The 14642-nt window shown below is 36.7% G+C and overlaps 1 protein-coding gene across 1 annotated transcript in view; it reads left to right on the top strand.

The window, feature by feature from the left end:
• Positions 1-13827, top strand: part of SCAF8 (SR-related CTD associated factor 8) — a 56080-nt gene extending 42253 nt beyond the window's left edge. Inside the window, exons 10-20 of the mRNA XM_074144648.1 lie at positions 646-777; positions 934-1046; positions 1545-1738; positions 3120-3220; positions 4838-4951; positions 5626-5782; positions 7546-7676; positions 9271-9415; positions 9923-10003; positions 10604-10825; positions 11690-13827. Of these exons, the coding sequence (XP_074000749.1) occupies positions 646-777; positions 934-1046; positions 1545-1738; positions 3120-3220; positions 4838-4951; positions 5626-5782; positions 7546-7676; positions 9271-9415; positions 9923-10003; positions 10604-10825; positions 11690-13167 (2868 nt within the window). The 3' untranslated portion in view covers positions 13168-13827. The remainder of the gene's footprint in view (positions 1-645; positions 778-933; positions 1047-1544; positions 1739-3119; positions 3221-4837; positions 4952-5625; positions 5783-7545; positions 7677-9270; positions 9416-9922; positions 10004-10603; positions 10826-11689) is intronic.
• The last annotated feature ends 815 nt before the right edge of the window (positions 13828-14642 follow it).

Raw genomic sequence — 14642 nt, 5'->3', positions numbered from 1 at the left:
TAGCGAGTGATGAGGTCACCCCTCAGTCTCCTCTTCCTCAAACTAAACAGTCCCAGCTCCCTCAATTGTTCTTCATACGACTTATGCTCCAGGCCCTTCACCAGCTTCATTGCCCTCCTCTGTACCCACTCCAGCACCTCGATATCTCTCTTGTATTGAGGTGCCCAAAACTGGACACAATACTCCAGGTGTGGCCTCACCAGTGCTGAGTACAGGGGGACAATCACCTCCCTACTTCTGCTGGTCACGCTATTTCTATTACAGGCCAGGATGCCATTGGCTTTCTTGGCCACCTGGGCACACTGCTGGCTCATATTCAGCTGCTTGTCAATCAGAACCCCCAAGTCCTTTTCCGCCAGTATACTTTGTTTTAGTATATTTTGGTTTTTTGATTCAGCAAATAGTAATTTTTTTTTTTTGTAGTTAGGATATTAATTATTTCAAACTTTTGTATTTAAGGATGATACAGAAAAAGGAACAGTGACATCCAGTTCAGCTTTCACATTAATGGGAAATAGGAAAATAAGAGAATCATGATAGATTTTCAAATATATTTGAACAATTCTTTCATGTAATAGTACATTTTGACACAGTGAGATTTTGAATTAAGAGGCTTTTTATAATATATTATTATTTGTTATTTAGGCAAGCCCTGAGGAGAATCAAGAAGGAAATTTTGGTTCAGAGCACTCTGCATCACCATCACAAGGGAGTAGTCAACAGCAGTTTTTAGAAGTGGAAACAAATGTAGATGATTCAATGGATATTCAACAACAGGTAAAACTATTTTAAATTTGATTACGGACGTTGAAAGGAAAACACATACTAAGAAGATTTCAAAATGAGTAATACTGATGTATGCTTTCATATAGTCATATATATTGTGAGTATATTTACTATGTGTTATTGAACATCTGTTATGTCTGATTGCAGGACATGGATATCGACGAAGGGCAGGATGTTCCTGAAGAAGAGATTTTTGAACAAGAAGAAAAGAAATCAGCTGTTCGTTCAAGATCAAGAACTCGTTCAAGATCCCGTTCAAGGTTTCATAATTAACTTGTATTAAGTAAATGAAGGTTTTCTGAAACAAAGTTGCAATTTGTGATTACCATTCTCGATTCTGTATTTTCCAAAATTGTCATGAGCAGTTTTTGGCAATGAAAGAAAGTGTTCATTTAATACTTGTGTGTCAGATGCAGACTTTATGTATGACAGTTAATTTTGCATATCTGTGGTTTACTTTAATTTTCTTAAGACCTGTTCAGGTAACAAAAATTACTAACACTAACCAGCTGGACAGGTTTTCTATACCAGAAAAATAGATGCTGTTATGAAACATTTTGAACGTATTTTGTTTCGTTTTAAGCTCAAGGTGTATGTTCTATTTCTCACATTCGTGGCATTAGGTTTATTTCCTGAAGCAGTCTGAGTGAATATAACGGAAATGTCTGTATCATGCTTAAAGTTTGTAGCTAAAAGACAACTAAATGAGAATACTTTTTTTTTTTTAACTCAGCAGACTGAAATTAACTATTTTGTAGGTCACCAAGAAAACGAAGGTCTAGGTCACGGTCCGGTTCTCGTAAGCGTAAACACAGAAAACGTTCACGCTCAAGATCAAGAGAAAGGAAAAGAAAGTCGTCTCGGTCATATTCCAGTGAAAGAAGGGCTAGGGAAAGGGAAAAAGAACGTCAGAAGAAGGGACTGCCTCCTATACGGTCAAAAACACTAAGTGGTAAGTGGCAGCTGCTTACTCTTTTAATAATGTAGTATTAAAGGGAAAAAAGGCTTTGTTTTTCAGTGAAAGAACAAGATTTAGCTTGAGTACTGTTACAAAATGCAGTAACCATTTTCTTTTTAATAAGTTTTGTTTCTGATGTTTCTCACAACTTAGACAGATGCATCATTTTATCTTGGAGGAAAGCAAGTATCATACTGTTCTACTGATTATTTTACTTCTGAACAGAGACTAGCAAGGGCTGTCCCTAAGTTACAGTCTGCTTTCTCTTTAATGCTGTCTTTTATGGGGGCTTTTGAAGATGATCAGCGCTTGATCTGAAAATTGCTACGCTGATAAGACATTTAAGTATGTGGTATACACTTTGGACGCTTTGCTGAATGTCTTCGAGGCAGGTTTTGTTAAACCTTTAGAGTGCTTTTTAAATAGCTTTTCACAGGAACATAGAGGCAAAGCAGGTAGCAATGTGAAACAAGTCAATTTCTAGTTTTCTTCTGCCTTAGATCCTTTAGGATCCTGGGTGGATTACTCAGGGTTGCAAGATATTAGAGGAGAACCACCAATCTCTTGCTGATTTACATCACCCTGTGTTAAGTGGAAATAACTAGTGTGAGTTTGTCAAGGTTTGCATACATAGATCGAGCAATATTTGGTAGACAAAAGAATTGGAACCATGTACATATGGGAGTAGGAAGTTTTAGTTCTCATGTCAGTGAGTGTTTATGTTTTGGCAAGGGGGATGGGTGCAGGCATTTGGGAGACAAATTGCACCTGGGGCCTGGGCTTGTGGTGGAATTGACAATAGTCCGAAGTATCATGGACATCTTCAGCTCAGTGGTGGGCCTCAGCCAAGTTTGTCTTTCTGGGATGTTCCCTGAGGTAAGTAAAAATACAGTGTCTGTTTCTTTCAGGTGAAAATGCAGTGGATAATACTGCAGTTAAGTTCCTTCTGTAATACACATCTAGCCAGTTAGAACTTAGTCTTACTTCATTAAAACTGACTTTAAATACTAGAGGCATCTCTTTATGGAACATCGAATGGAAATGATTTTTTTTTTCTGAAGTAATTTCTGCTGCACTTTACCTTAGCTAATAATCCACTGAATTTTATTTTTTCATTTCTTTTAAAATAACTGTTTTGTTTAAAGGAAAATGAAACAACAAGAATAAACACTTGTACTGAATATCTGTTTGATGTCTTTTAATCCTGTAACATTTTTGTTAATATACTTAATCTCTGTATGGTATTAGATTTATTATTCTTGCTTTTTGATCAGTGACTTCTCTGTAACTGTAAAGCCTTTTATATCCACGCTATAGAGTACTTTATAAGCTAAGATTCTAGTATTTTGATTGACATGAATGTCTCTCTTGACAGTTTGCAGTACTACTCTTTGGGTAGGTCAAGTAGACAAGAAGGCTACACAGCAAGATTTAACTAACTTGTTTGAAGAATTTGGACAAATAGAGTCAATAAATGTAAGTAAGCATGTTATCATGTGTTTTCAGAGATTACAGACTGGAAATTTAAATGTGCCTATGCCTCTGGATTCTTTTTAGCAGCTTAAGCTTGTATTTAGGAGGCTGGTTTTTATTTCTTTTTAAAAAATTTGTGATATTTGGTTGTTGTTTTCCCTGTGCTGTCTATTGAAGCACTCAATACAGTAAAATGGCTTTTCCCAAGCACTAACAATTTACACAGTTTTTTAAACCAGGTTCTCAACAAATAAAAAGTTAACATTTCTCTTTTTGTCATGTGGCATGGGGCAGGTATCATTTGTCCATAGCAGTGAACACAAACTGACATGTTTCTGTTTTCTTCTTGGTTACGTTCCATACAGAGGGTTGCTGAAGTGGAATCAATGTGGATAAAACATTTAGGAGAAAAGAAATTGTACTGTGAACATGTGTTTACTCTAAAATGTGATGATTAAAAAGATGCTTATAATTAGGAGATATGTTTCTTGTGATTTATAGTAATTTAGATTTAGATGTTTAGAGTTGTACTTCAGTGTTGCCTCTAATTCAGCTTCAAGCGAAAGTATTTTTCTCCTAAAATAACATATCTACATCAGAGAAATTTAGATTTTTCTCTCTTGCCTCAGCAATTTTAAAGTTTCTCATGCGATTTTGTTGATTTCAGATCATATTGTTACCGTTTTTCCTATCACATTAATATATTCAAACATATAATTAATAAGGAATAGTGTCTGCGGCATTACAGCCTTTTAAAAAGCTTCACAAGTCAAAAAAGCTCCATTGCCTGATATTTAAGACTCATTTTGATTTGCAGAGGCTAGCAATTGAGAAACTTCCAAGGAAAGTAATGTAACAACCATAATGTCCCAGTGCGTGTTACATTTCAGTGGCAAACCATATTGTAAATAGTTGATCCTATGCATTCCACAAAGCTTTAAGTACCTAGGATAACACTGTTGTGTATCTTAAACGTATTTTTATAAGAACTGCATTAAAATCCGTCACTTTAAATAATTTTGTTCATTATGTTACTGTGTGCTCCTAAACAACGTAAAAGCACACCTGTATTTTTCACTGAAACTAAAATAAGCAGTTGTCATACATGATTTGCAGACTTTCAGAGATTACGTGCCACATCATACTTTTCTTTCCTAAATAAAACATTAAAGGTAGTGGAAATCACACTTCAGGAATGAAGGCTCTACCCTTTAAAAATGCAAGATACTTTTAATCACTGGTTTGCGCCTCTGAGAAAGGTTGTTGCTGAGCTCATAGTGATTTTGGAGTTTAAGAAGAGGTTGGAACGTCTGCTTTTCTGAAGTTGCCATAGAGTAGCCCAATTCTTGCCTGCTCCACGTTGTTCAAATCTTTCATGTTGTTTTTAGCCCCCATTCTTCAGCTTGTGCTGCTTCTTGAAAATGTTATAACTGAACTACCCTGCCACTATCACTCTTTTAAGTTTTGCTGATCCTCAAAATTGTTAATATTGCTGATTAAGGTAACAATTGTTTACAGTGTAAGCTTTTCCATTTTCAGTATCAGTATTCACTTTGTGTACTTACATAATATGAAATACTGATTTTCCTACCTTGTAAGACCATTCCTTTTCTTCCATAGATGATTCCCCCAAGAGGTTGTGCTTATGTCTGTATGGTTCATAGACAAGATGCGTATCGTGCTCTTCAGAAACTGAGTTCTGGGTCCTATAAAATTGGATCTAAAATTATTAAGGTGAGTTGATTTTTACTGTAAGGATGCTGTCCATTTTAAATAAAGCACAGTTTTAATATGATGATTTGTCATTTAGCAGCTGTTCATTCAAATGTGTGATATGGAGAAGAAGGAGGAGGCAATAAGGTGTAAATCACTTTCTTTCCTCTCTGTGTAAAATGCAGCTTTTGATAGGTGATATGGAAGAGAGTAAAATCAAATTACAACTTGATACTTAGGAAATTCTTGGAGAACATTTTATGTACGTGCTAATGATAAGAGTACAATACTATAAACAACCTAAGTCCTGCTCCTGACTATGTGAATCTTTTAATACTAAATTTGATAGTATTCTTGTAGGGTTAAGTATATGATTAAATGCTGTGGTTTTTTCTACTTTCTTTGATGCTTTAGGATGAGTCCTTGAAATACTGTGTTTTTAATTTCCCCATATATGTAAGAATTAATGTAGAACAATTTAAGCTTTTTGATGTAACTAATCTTCCACATACCTGTTGCAGAAGCCAAGTAAGCTTCCTATAGGTTCATTTAAAATTTAAAAACTTGTTAAAACTTCAGTAAATAGACACTGAAGATTGATCTACGGTGACAGAAACATGAACAAAATTATCTGAAATATTCTGTTCACAGGTTATATGATTTAACCAGATTATCTGGTTGGGTTTTATTTTCAGATTGCCTGGGCTTTGAATAAAGGTGTGAAAACAGAATACAAGCAATTCTGGGATGTGGATCTGGGAGTTTCATATATTCCTTGGGAGAAAGTAAAATTGGATGATTTGGAGGGTTTTGCTGAAGGTGGCATGATTGACCAGGAAACAGTAAATACAGGTACGGACATCAATGATGATTCTAATAGTTAGAAAATGTGTTTATTTTGGTAATTGCAAATCCTCAGAAAGTTTATTGTTTAGGTAATATATACTCTTTTTTAATGTACATAAATTTTACTAGCTACTTGTTTACAACAAAAGTGGCACTAATCATGAAATCTAGATTCTCTTTGTAGATGAGTAACTAGTTGATTGTCATGATAATGAGGAATTAGTGGCAAAGGGGGAAATAATTTAAGCAAGTTAATAAAGGTTAACATTTTTTAAAATGGTTACAAATTTGCTGTGCACTCATTTCCAAGTATGTAAGATATTAATGTAGACATTATCACGGAATCACAGAATTGTCAGAATTGGAAGGGACCTCTAGAGATCATCTAGTCCAACTCCCCTGCTAAAGCAGGATTTCCTATAGCACATTACTCAGGACTGCATCAAGGCGGGTCCTGAAAATCTCCAGAGAAGGGGACTCCACAACCTCCCTGGGCAGCCTGTTCCAGTGCTCTGTCACCCTCACAGTAAAGAATTTTCGCCTCGTATCTTTCCAGAAGATCCATCCCTAACCTATATTGGTGCCTGGGGTTCTTCCTTCTCAGGTGCAGGACCCTACATTTGCCCTTGTTGAACCTCATTAGGTTCTTCTCTGCCCAGCTCTCCAGCCTGTTCAGGTCACGCTGGATGGCGGTGCAGCCCTCTGGAGTGTCGGCCAGCCCTCCCAGTTTGGTATCATCAGCGAACTTGCTGAGGATACACTGTCCCCTCATCCAGGTCATTGATGAATATGTTGAACAGAACTGGGCTGAGTATTGTCCCCTGGAGGACACCGCTGGTTACAGGCCTCCAACTTTGCCCTGCTCCATTAATTACAACCCTCTGAGTTCTGTCACACAGCCAGCTCTCTGATCAGCTCGTGATTGTGAAAAGTCTTATATTCAGGTAGAAGACTTAAGTTGGAGTTGGAACTTGTCCAGATAGGCACAGTTTAGCTCAACCTTAAAGTATTTCCTCCATAAAGTTGAAGAGAGAGGAAAGCAAGTAATGTTAGACCTTACACTGAAACTCAGTTAATTGAGAAGTTTGTTAGGTGTGTAAAAGATTAATGAGTACTGTGTTTTCTTGAAGTGGATCTAGCATCAAATGACTGGACTGTACTGAAGTAAACAGTAGGTTAAGACTGTTTTATAATAGTGAAAATAAAGAATTTTTCAGATCAAAATGCAGTCTTGGTTTGAGTAAAAATTGAGTATAAATGACAAAAATTAAAACATGGAACATTTCTGAAATACGTTCACTATATTATGCTTGAAATATAAAACTTTTTGAGGAAGTGGCAGAAGGAAGAAAAGGGGGTTGGTGTGAGTTTTGTTTAACATGAGAATTCTCTGTCATTGTACAGTAGCCAGCTGATAACAGAGCTGTGTTTAGAGCAGTTTTTAGAAAACTGGAGCATACTCTATATTACAAATTATTAACAGAATGATTGGTGCAAAAACATGGCAAGTTTTGAAAAATCAATTTGTATACAGGCATAATGAAACAGAATATTGCAGGTGATTAAAGATATTTTACATTCTTTAAAATATATGATAATAAATAATTGTGCTTGCTTCTTTTCATAATAAGTTTTGGGGTTATTTGTAATGAGTTTTTATAGATGCCAGATTAAAATTTAATGTTGAAGAAGGAAGAGAACTTTTTAGTACTTAAAGAAAAAATCACATTAATTATCTTTTTATATTAAAAATATACCTTTTTCTAAAGAATGGGAAACAGCCAGAAGCTCAGAAGCTGCTAAAGAAAATGTCCAAACTACGCAGAGTGCTGCTGTTGATAAGAGTACAGTTATTACAACGCAGACAGAAGCTTACACACAACCAGTCACGATGCTGCAGGTTTGTATTAGTCTTAGTTTGCAAAAACCCCACAGAACCGGAGGGCAAACTTTTTATTCAGTACAGATAAACTCTCATGCTGAGTTAAAGTACTTAAATCAAAAATACTAAAGTCCTGCATACGTATGTGTTTATCTCTGAAATATTTTAGAGTAGAATCAGTTGCTGTAGTTGAACAAAATCTTTAGTTTCAGGCACAACATATCCCAAACTTGTGTACAATCTCACATGAAGACTTAAATGTTGAAGACACAGCAACTGTAAAAAAAAATACAAAAAAAAAATACTGGCACGTTAGACTTTTAAGGAGAAACTAAAATGAGCTTACAGAAAGTATTTTGCTTATAAAGCAAACTATCTTTCTGTAAGCAAAGCAATGCAATAATCTTTTTTCACTTGTGCTTGTTTCTTCTCTAACTATGTGCTTATTCCCATATCAGCTTTGAATATAAGTTTATTTTCTCAGTAATTTTGGGCAGGACTTTATAGGGACAGTTTCCTCTTTAAAAGATCTGATTATTCAAATACTTGGCTGTTGCACTCTATATGCAGTAATTCATAAGAGTCTTTGATTCTCTGCTGTACTTTTTTTTTTCCTTCTGCTAAACCAGAGAATTTTTATTAACATCCAGTCAGTAACAAGGTATTATGGAAGGCTAGAAAAATACAGTGTAATTTTTCTTGAGTATACTACACTACACAGGTTTATCAAGTATAAACACAAATGCTTTTTGTCAAACTCTTTAAATCCTTTTTATAATGATCATATGAAGTTGTAAAATTAGAAGCAGTTGCTTAATACAAAATTATTTCTATTCATATTAATACTGTTTTATATTTCCTAACATGTACAGACATTTCCAATACTTGAGCTGACCTAAAATTACTGAGTTAACATATTTGCCTTTACTTGCATTATGTTTTGAGCTTTTTGCTTTTCACAAAAATTGTCTTCAGTCTTATTTCAACTATCTCCTAGTGTGCACTCTGTTCAGTATATATTTAAATGTACATATATATATTGCTTTTATTCTGCTGCAAATGACTTGCAATTATGCTGCACTGTATCAAAACACATAGCTCAAACAGAAGTTTGAGAAATATTAAGTAATTTTCAGGATTTCATCAGAGTTATTAGCCTTACAGTTACAAATACTAAACTCAACTTTCCAGTACTGTTGTAAAATACATAAATTTTTCTAATAAGAATAGAATCACTGCTTTCTAAGTGCTCTCAAATTGCCACACTATCTGCATTTTTCTTTCTTTCCTCTCTCTCCCTTTCTGCATTCACCTCTCTCCCATAGGTAAATTTTTATTCTTGAATAAGTATAGTGTTTAACCTTGTATTTTTCTGTTCTTTTTAGACTAAAGAAAAGATAGCATAGGATTCTTCCAATGCCCTTGTATACCTGTAGTGTAGGTACCATTTCAGAATGCAGTCTGATTCTTCAGGGTGCTCGGAATATATACAAAGCCTTTGGTACATTTAGTGCTTAACATAAATTGCAGTCGAATTGGTGCATCCCTCTTTTAATGTCATTGAGTACTGTTAAGTATTGAAGTTGCTTGTTTTTTCTTTCCATGAAAAAAGATTCCAGTAGCTCCAGCTGTGCCTGCTGTTAGCTTGGTTCCACCTGCATTTCCTGTCACAATGTCTGTCCCTCCTCCTGGTTACAGCGCAATTCCTCCTCCACCCTTCTTGCGAGCCAGTTTCAACCCTTCACAGCCACCTCCAGGTAAGTTGGTAAAAATGAAGTTGAGTGTGTAATGAGTATTCTCAGTTTACGTGCATCTATGTACACCATGCTTTGTATAGTTTTCCATCAGCTACTGGTTACTGTTTCAGCCAGTTGACCTTTGAATCTTTAATTTTAATCTAGTATGAAATTTCTTATGGCTAACTTTATTTTTGCCAGTGTATTCTGTCGAGAATAGGAATTACAGCAGAATATTTTTTTTGAACTTTGATAAAAACATTTAAAAATCCTTAGGATTAATCTCCTTTCTTTCAAAAATTTTGAAACTCCTAATTTTCTTCTTTGGATATTGCTGGCAGAAATTATTTTTCAAGGTGCGCATGTAGATCATCCGCAGTGAAGGTGGGGTTGTTTTTGAAAACAGTAACCACCGATGCCTCTTCCATTTGTTGTTTGCTAGTCTTCAGGATGAATAACGTAGGCAGGCTTTTACTGCAAAACTTCATTTCCTTCCCTTGTAATAATTTGTCATTTTTTTCCAAACAGGTTACATGCCTCCCCCAGTTCCACCTGTGGTCCCACCACCTGTGGTCCCACCACCTGTTGTCCCACCAGTTGTTCCAACACGTAAGTCTTCTAATAGTTGTTTGTGTGTTATGAAAAGCTTAATTGTTTGATATGCTACTTGTTATTTAATCAAAAGCAAGTTAATCCTGTGTAATGGAAAACAGCAACACAGAAGTTATTGTGTAGATGGTTTAAACAGGTATTGAGAAAAAGGGTTACAGAGCTTTTCAAGTTGACTGAAAAGTTATACTTACAGTGGAGTTTAAATAATTTGCCACAATTTTTTATTAAGTATCATTTGTATGTATAGTGCAATATTTGAACCTGTCTGTAACAGATGTATCTATTACTTGAGCTATTTGGTGTTAGTCATTGAATAATTTATAACTTATTTTTTTTAGACTTTTAACTGTATTCATTTAACGTTTAAAAATACCTGTTAAAGAGTACTGATTGCCTACACTGCCTGCAGTTCATGGTCTCTACACAAAAAATTAAATATTGAAGTGCTGATTGAGGGTAAGAATTTATTATCAAAAAGTGTAACACTTAGGGTAATTAATTTCACTTATTTTGATTTGTCAGCCTGACCTCTGCCAAGCTAATCTTGAAGGCTTGAATATATGATTACTGTGATACACTTCTGTTACTTCTCTACAGCTTTAGTACAGCCTCCATTACCAATCGCACAAGAGACGATGAAGGATGTTCCTTTTACTAGCCTTGTTCTACCGGTTGGCACAGTTACTAGCAATCTCGCTACTCCAACGTTATCTGCTGGAAGCGTTTTTAATCCTATGCCAATCAACAAACCAGAACCAGATGAAAAGGGATCACATCTTACAGACCTTCAGATTTCTTCCAGTGAAAACAATAGATCTGGTAAGAAATGTTTTTATTGTCTGATATGATCGCATTCAGGAAACATCATACTTCTGAGGTGTTTTTTGCGGGTCGTTGTCCATTGCGCTAATAACTACAGAGTAGGAAGTTCTAGGCTGGGTATCATTTTCAGTTTAAGTTGGAGGAGTGGTAGGAACCATCTTTGTCATCATCTGATCATTGATTTTTAGCAGCTTACATTCAGGGATGTTTTCTTCGTAGACTCGAGAAGTAAAGCTGAGACTGGGAGCCCTTTAGAAAACTTCTTAAAAGTACATTCTTACTACACAAGTGGCAATGGAAAGGAGCAGGAGAGGGTAGGATAGTATAACATTTATAGAATGACATCAGAGGTTTTAATACTTGCCTTGCATAAATTGGGTGGTGGCTGTGGAGTTTGTTAGTTTTAAGCTGCTATACATTCTTTACTGTGTAGAGATGTTCATTTCTGTGGCATAATATCTGTTTATCATCAGTGTGATTGAGATTATGTATGTTCATTATAGAAACTGAGACAGACCTTGTCAGCAGTATCATCACTGAGTGCATTAACTGAATATGGATTAAGTTGCATTTTGTTTTGAATGCCAAGTGTTACACTGGCATTTTCTGTTAATTGTTCTTCTTATTGCTGCATTTTAGTGCAGAGTGATGTCTCGAGTAGCTCTGGGCTTGTTGGAGGAGTGCAGCCACCCAGCGTCTCAAGCAGTTCCGGGCTTACTGGAGAAGGGCCACCACCCAGTGTCTCAAGTAGCTCTGGACTTGCAGGGGGAGTACAGCCACCCAGTGTTTCAAGCAGCTCTGGACTTGTAGGAGGAGTGCAACCACCAACTGTTTCAAGCAGTTCTGGTCTTGCAGGAGGAGTGCAGCTACCTACTGTCTCCAGTAGCTCTTCTCTTGCTGGCGGAGTTCAGCCAACCAGCGTCTCCAGTAGCCCTGGACTTATGGCTGGAGTGCAACCACCAAATGTCTCAAGTAGCTCAGGGCTTCTAGCTGGAGTGCATCCACCCAGTGTCTCAAGCAGCCCTGGCCTTCTGACAGGAATGCAGCCACCCAATGTCTCAAGCAGCTCAGGAGTTCTGGCAGGAATACAGCCACCGAGTGTCTCAAGCAACTCTGGGCTTCTCATAATGCCACCACCCAATGTTTCAAGTAGTTCTGGACTTATGGGAGTGCCACCACCAAATATTTCAAATAGTTCTGGACTTCTGGCAATGCAGCATCCAGCTGGGGTTCAAAACATGCCTCATTTAAATATTAGTAGTCAAAGGATGCCGGGAATGCCTCTCATAGATATCCGTCCAGGCCTAATGCCCCATTCGCCTGGACCAAGGTTTCCATTAATGCAGCCAGGAATGCCACCGCAGCGTAGTATTCCTCCGCCAGCAATCCTTGATCCATCTCTTCACCCACCACCTCGAGGTCCTTTTCCTCCAGGAGATATTTTTAATCAACCAGAAAGACCTTTTGGAACACCAGGAAGACAAAATATTGATAGCATTTCTAATCCAGAGAAAAGACTACCACTTGGAGGCGATAATATTCAGCAGGAAGGAGACAGAGATTATCGCTTTCCTCCAGTGGAAAACCGAGATAATCTTAACAGACCATCTCCAGTGGATGTCAGAGATTCTGTTGGGCGACCACCAGTTGATCCAAGAGAGGCTATAGGAAGGCCTCCAGTAGATGGAAGAGAACACTTTGCAAGACCACATGTAGACATGAGAGAGAATTTTGGAAGACCAGGTCTAGATAACCTTGGTCGAAGAGAGCATTTTGGTTTCAATTCAGACAAGCACTGGGGACAGAGAGGAGATTATGATGAAAGAGAGCACCATGCCTTCCCTATTTATGGTGGCCCTAAAGGCTTCCATGAAGACAGAGAGAGGTTTCGGCATGTAAACTATAGGTTTGATAATAGAAGTGGTCCCAATTGGAATAGAGGATTTGAACAAGATGCTCACAGAGATTTTGATGACCGCAGAAGACCCTGGGAAAGACAGAGGGATAGGGATGACAGAGATTTTAATTTTTGCAGAGAAATTAATGGGAACAGGTTTGGAAGAGACAGAATGTCAAACAACTGGATCCCCCCTCCACATCCACGGGTTTTTGAATATTTTGATGGGGCCACTTCCCAACGCAAAGCCGATAATATGCCCCAGGTAAACGGTGAAAATACAGAGACAGAAAGTCAGCCACCAACTGCACAGGTGCAGGACGATCCAGAACTTTATGAAAAACTGACATCTTCCGTCGAGATAAACAAAGAGAAGAGTGACACAGAAGCTGATATAGAAAGTGAACCAGTGGTAGAAAGCACAGAAACTGAGGGGACATAATCATCACTCAGTAGGTAAAAGATACCTTTTGTAAAGTTGTCATCTCTCTGTAATAGATAAATGGCTGACTGGACCGTAGCAGTTCACTTTTGTCTGCCAGAATTAAGTTAATCTGATGTTCATGTTCATCTTTCACTTAAATAACTGTACAACTGACTTGTATAGAACACTGTTCTTAATTTGAACATGGTAGGTAAACTTTTTTTTTTTAATTTCTCTGGTAAAGCATAAACTTGCCCCCACTTGCTTTTAATTTCACAAAGATAAAATAACAGCTTGTCAAACAAAGACTTCCTATGGAAGAAAATGGAATTTTTTAGATACTACCCTTAGGTTGGCTATCGAAATTGTTATACTTGAAAACAGGTGCTGGTGTATCTTGTCCGTGTTTTTAGGCTGCTGCAGAATTTTAAAGTATAGACAAAGCTGTGATATTTTATGTTCCTACAATTCGGCAGAAAAAGAAATGGCCCATGTTATTTAAGGAGCATAACACAGAGATTAAAAGTGATTTTGTAAAATCTGCACTATAGTCTCTGTTTTCTCTAAAGTAAGTGTTTGTGATTTGTTCCTCGTACTGCAGTGGGTTTAAAAAAAAATGAAAAAGTACATTTTAATGTTGGGTGCATTTTGTTTTTAGATGCCAATAAAGCATATTTGTTTGATAACAGTGTTCTAGGTATTGTATTTTTTTAAAAACCTGCAAGCTCTAAAAACTTGGAATCAGCTATGATATGTGCTTAGCTAGTTGTTGCAAAAGGTTTATATTACTTTTGTAAGACCAATGCAACAGTTATATGTGCAAGAAGCGTATGTTTTTTAAATCACAAATCATGCAGTCATATTAGTTTATGTAAATAACGTGTATGTAAATATTTGTGTAAACTGTTTGTAGATACCTCTTTTTTCTGTGCGTGCCTGTGTACGTGCACGCACTCACAGAATATTGTAGACAGTTCAATAAAACTGAAGTGAAACTAGGTTGTAAAAATTTGCCTTTCACCTTCTTTAGGTAGTAAGATAACAAAAGGTATTTCACTGCAATACTGTCCAGCTTGTATTTACCTTCTCATGGTCATTGTTACGATGTTCTTACTACTTCCAGAAGGTGGAACATGATATACTGTAAGAATATACAGTAGGATTTTAGCTTACTTTTTAAAATGCAGATATGCATGAAGCCAAAACTTAAGTGAATACTTGCATTGTCTTATTTTGTAATATATTTGGTGTTCTGGATAGATAGTGGTAGTGTTCAAGTACTTTGTGGTTATTTGTTTATAGTAACTCAAAGTCCAGAAATGTTGCACGAAAAGTAAAAAGCTGTTGTTGGTCTAAAAACCCTACGTGTTTTTAACAGAAATAAGGGGGGCTTTATGTTTTGATGGCTTAATATTGAAGTAGAACCTCTTGTTAAATTGTTGAGATGAATTGGCTGCCGAGGTAAATGAGTAGCGCTATTCTCTCCTGTTTCA

The sequence above is a fragment of the Numenius arquata genome, chromosome 2 (genome assembly GCF_964106895.1).
Source record: "Numenius arquata chromosome 2, bNumArq3.hap1.1, whole genome shotgun sequence".
In the NCBI taxonomy this organism is placed as follows: Eukaryota; Metazoa; Chordata; class Aves; order Charadriiformes; family Scolopacidae; genus Numenius; species Numenius arquata.
This window is presented reverse-complemented; position numbering and strand designations above follow the sequence as displayed.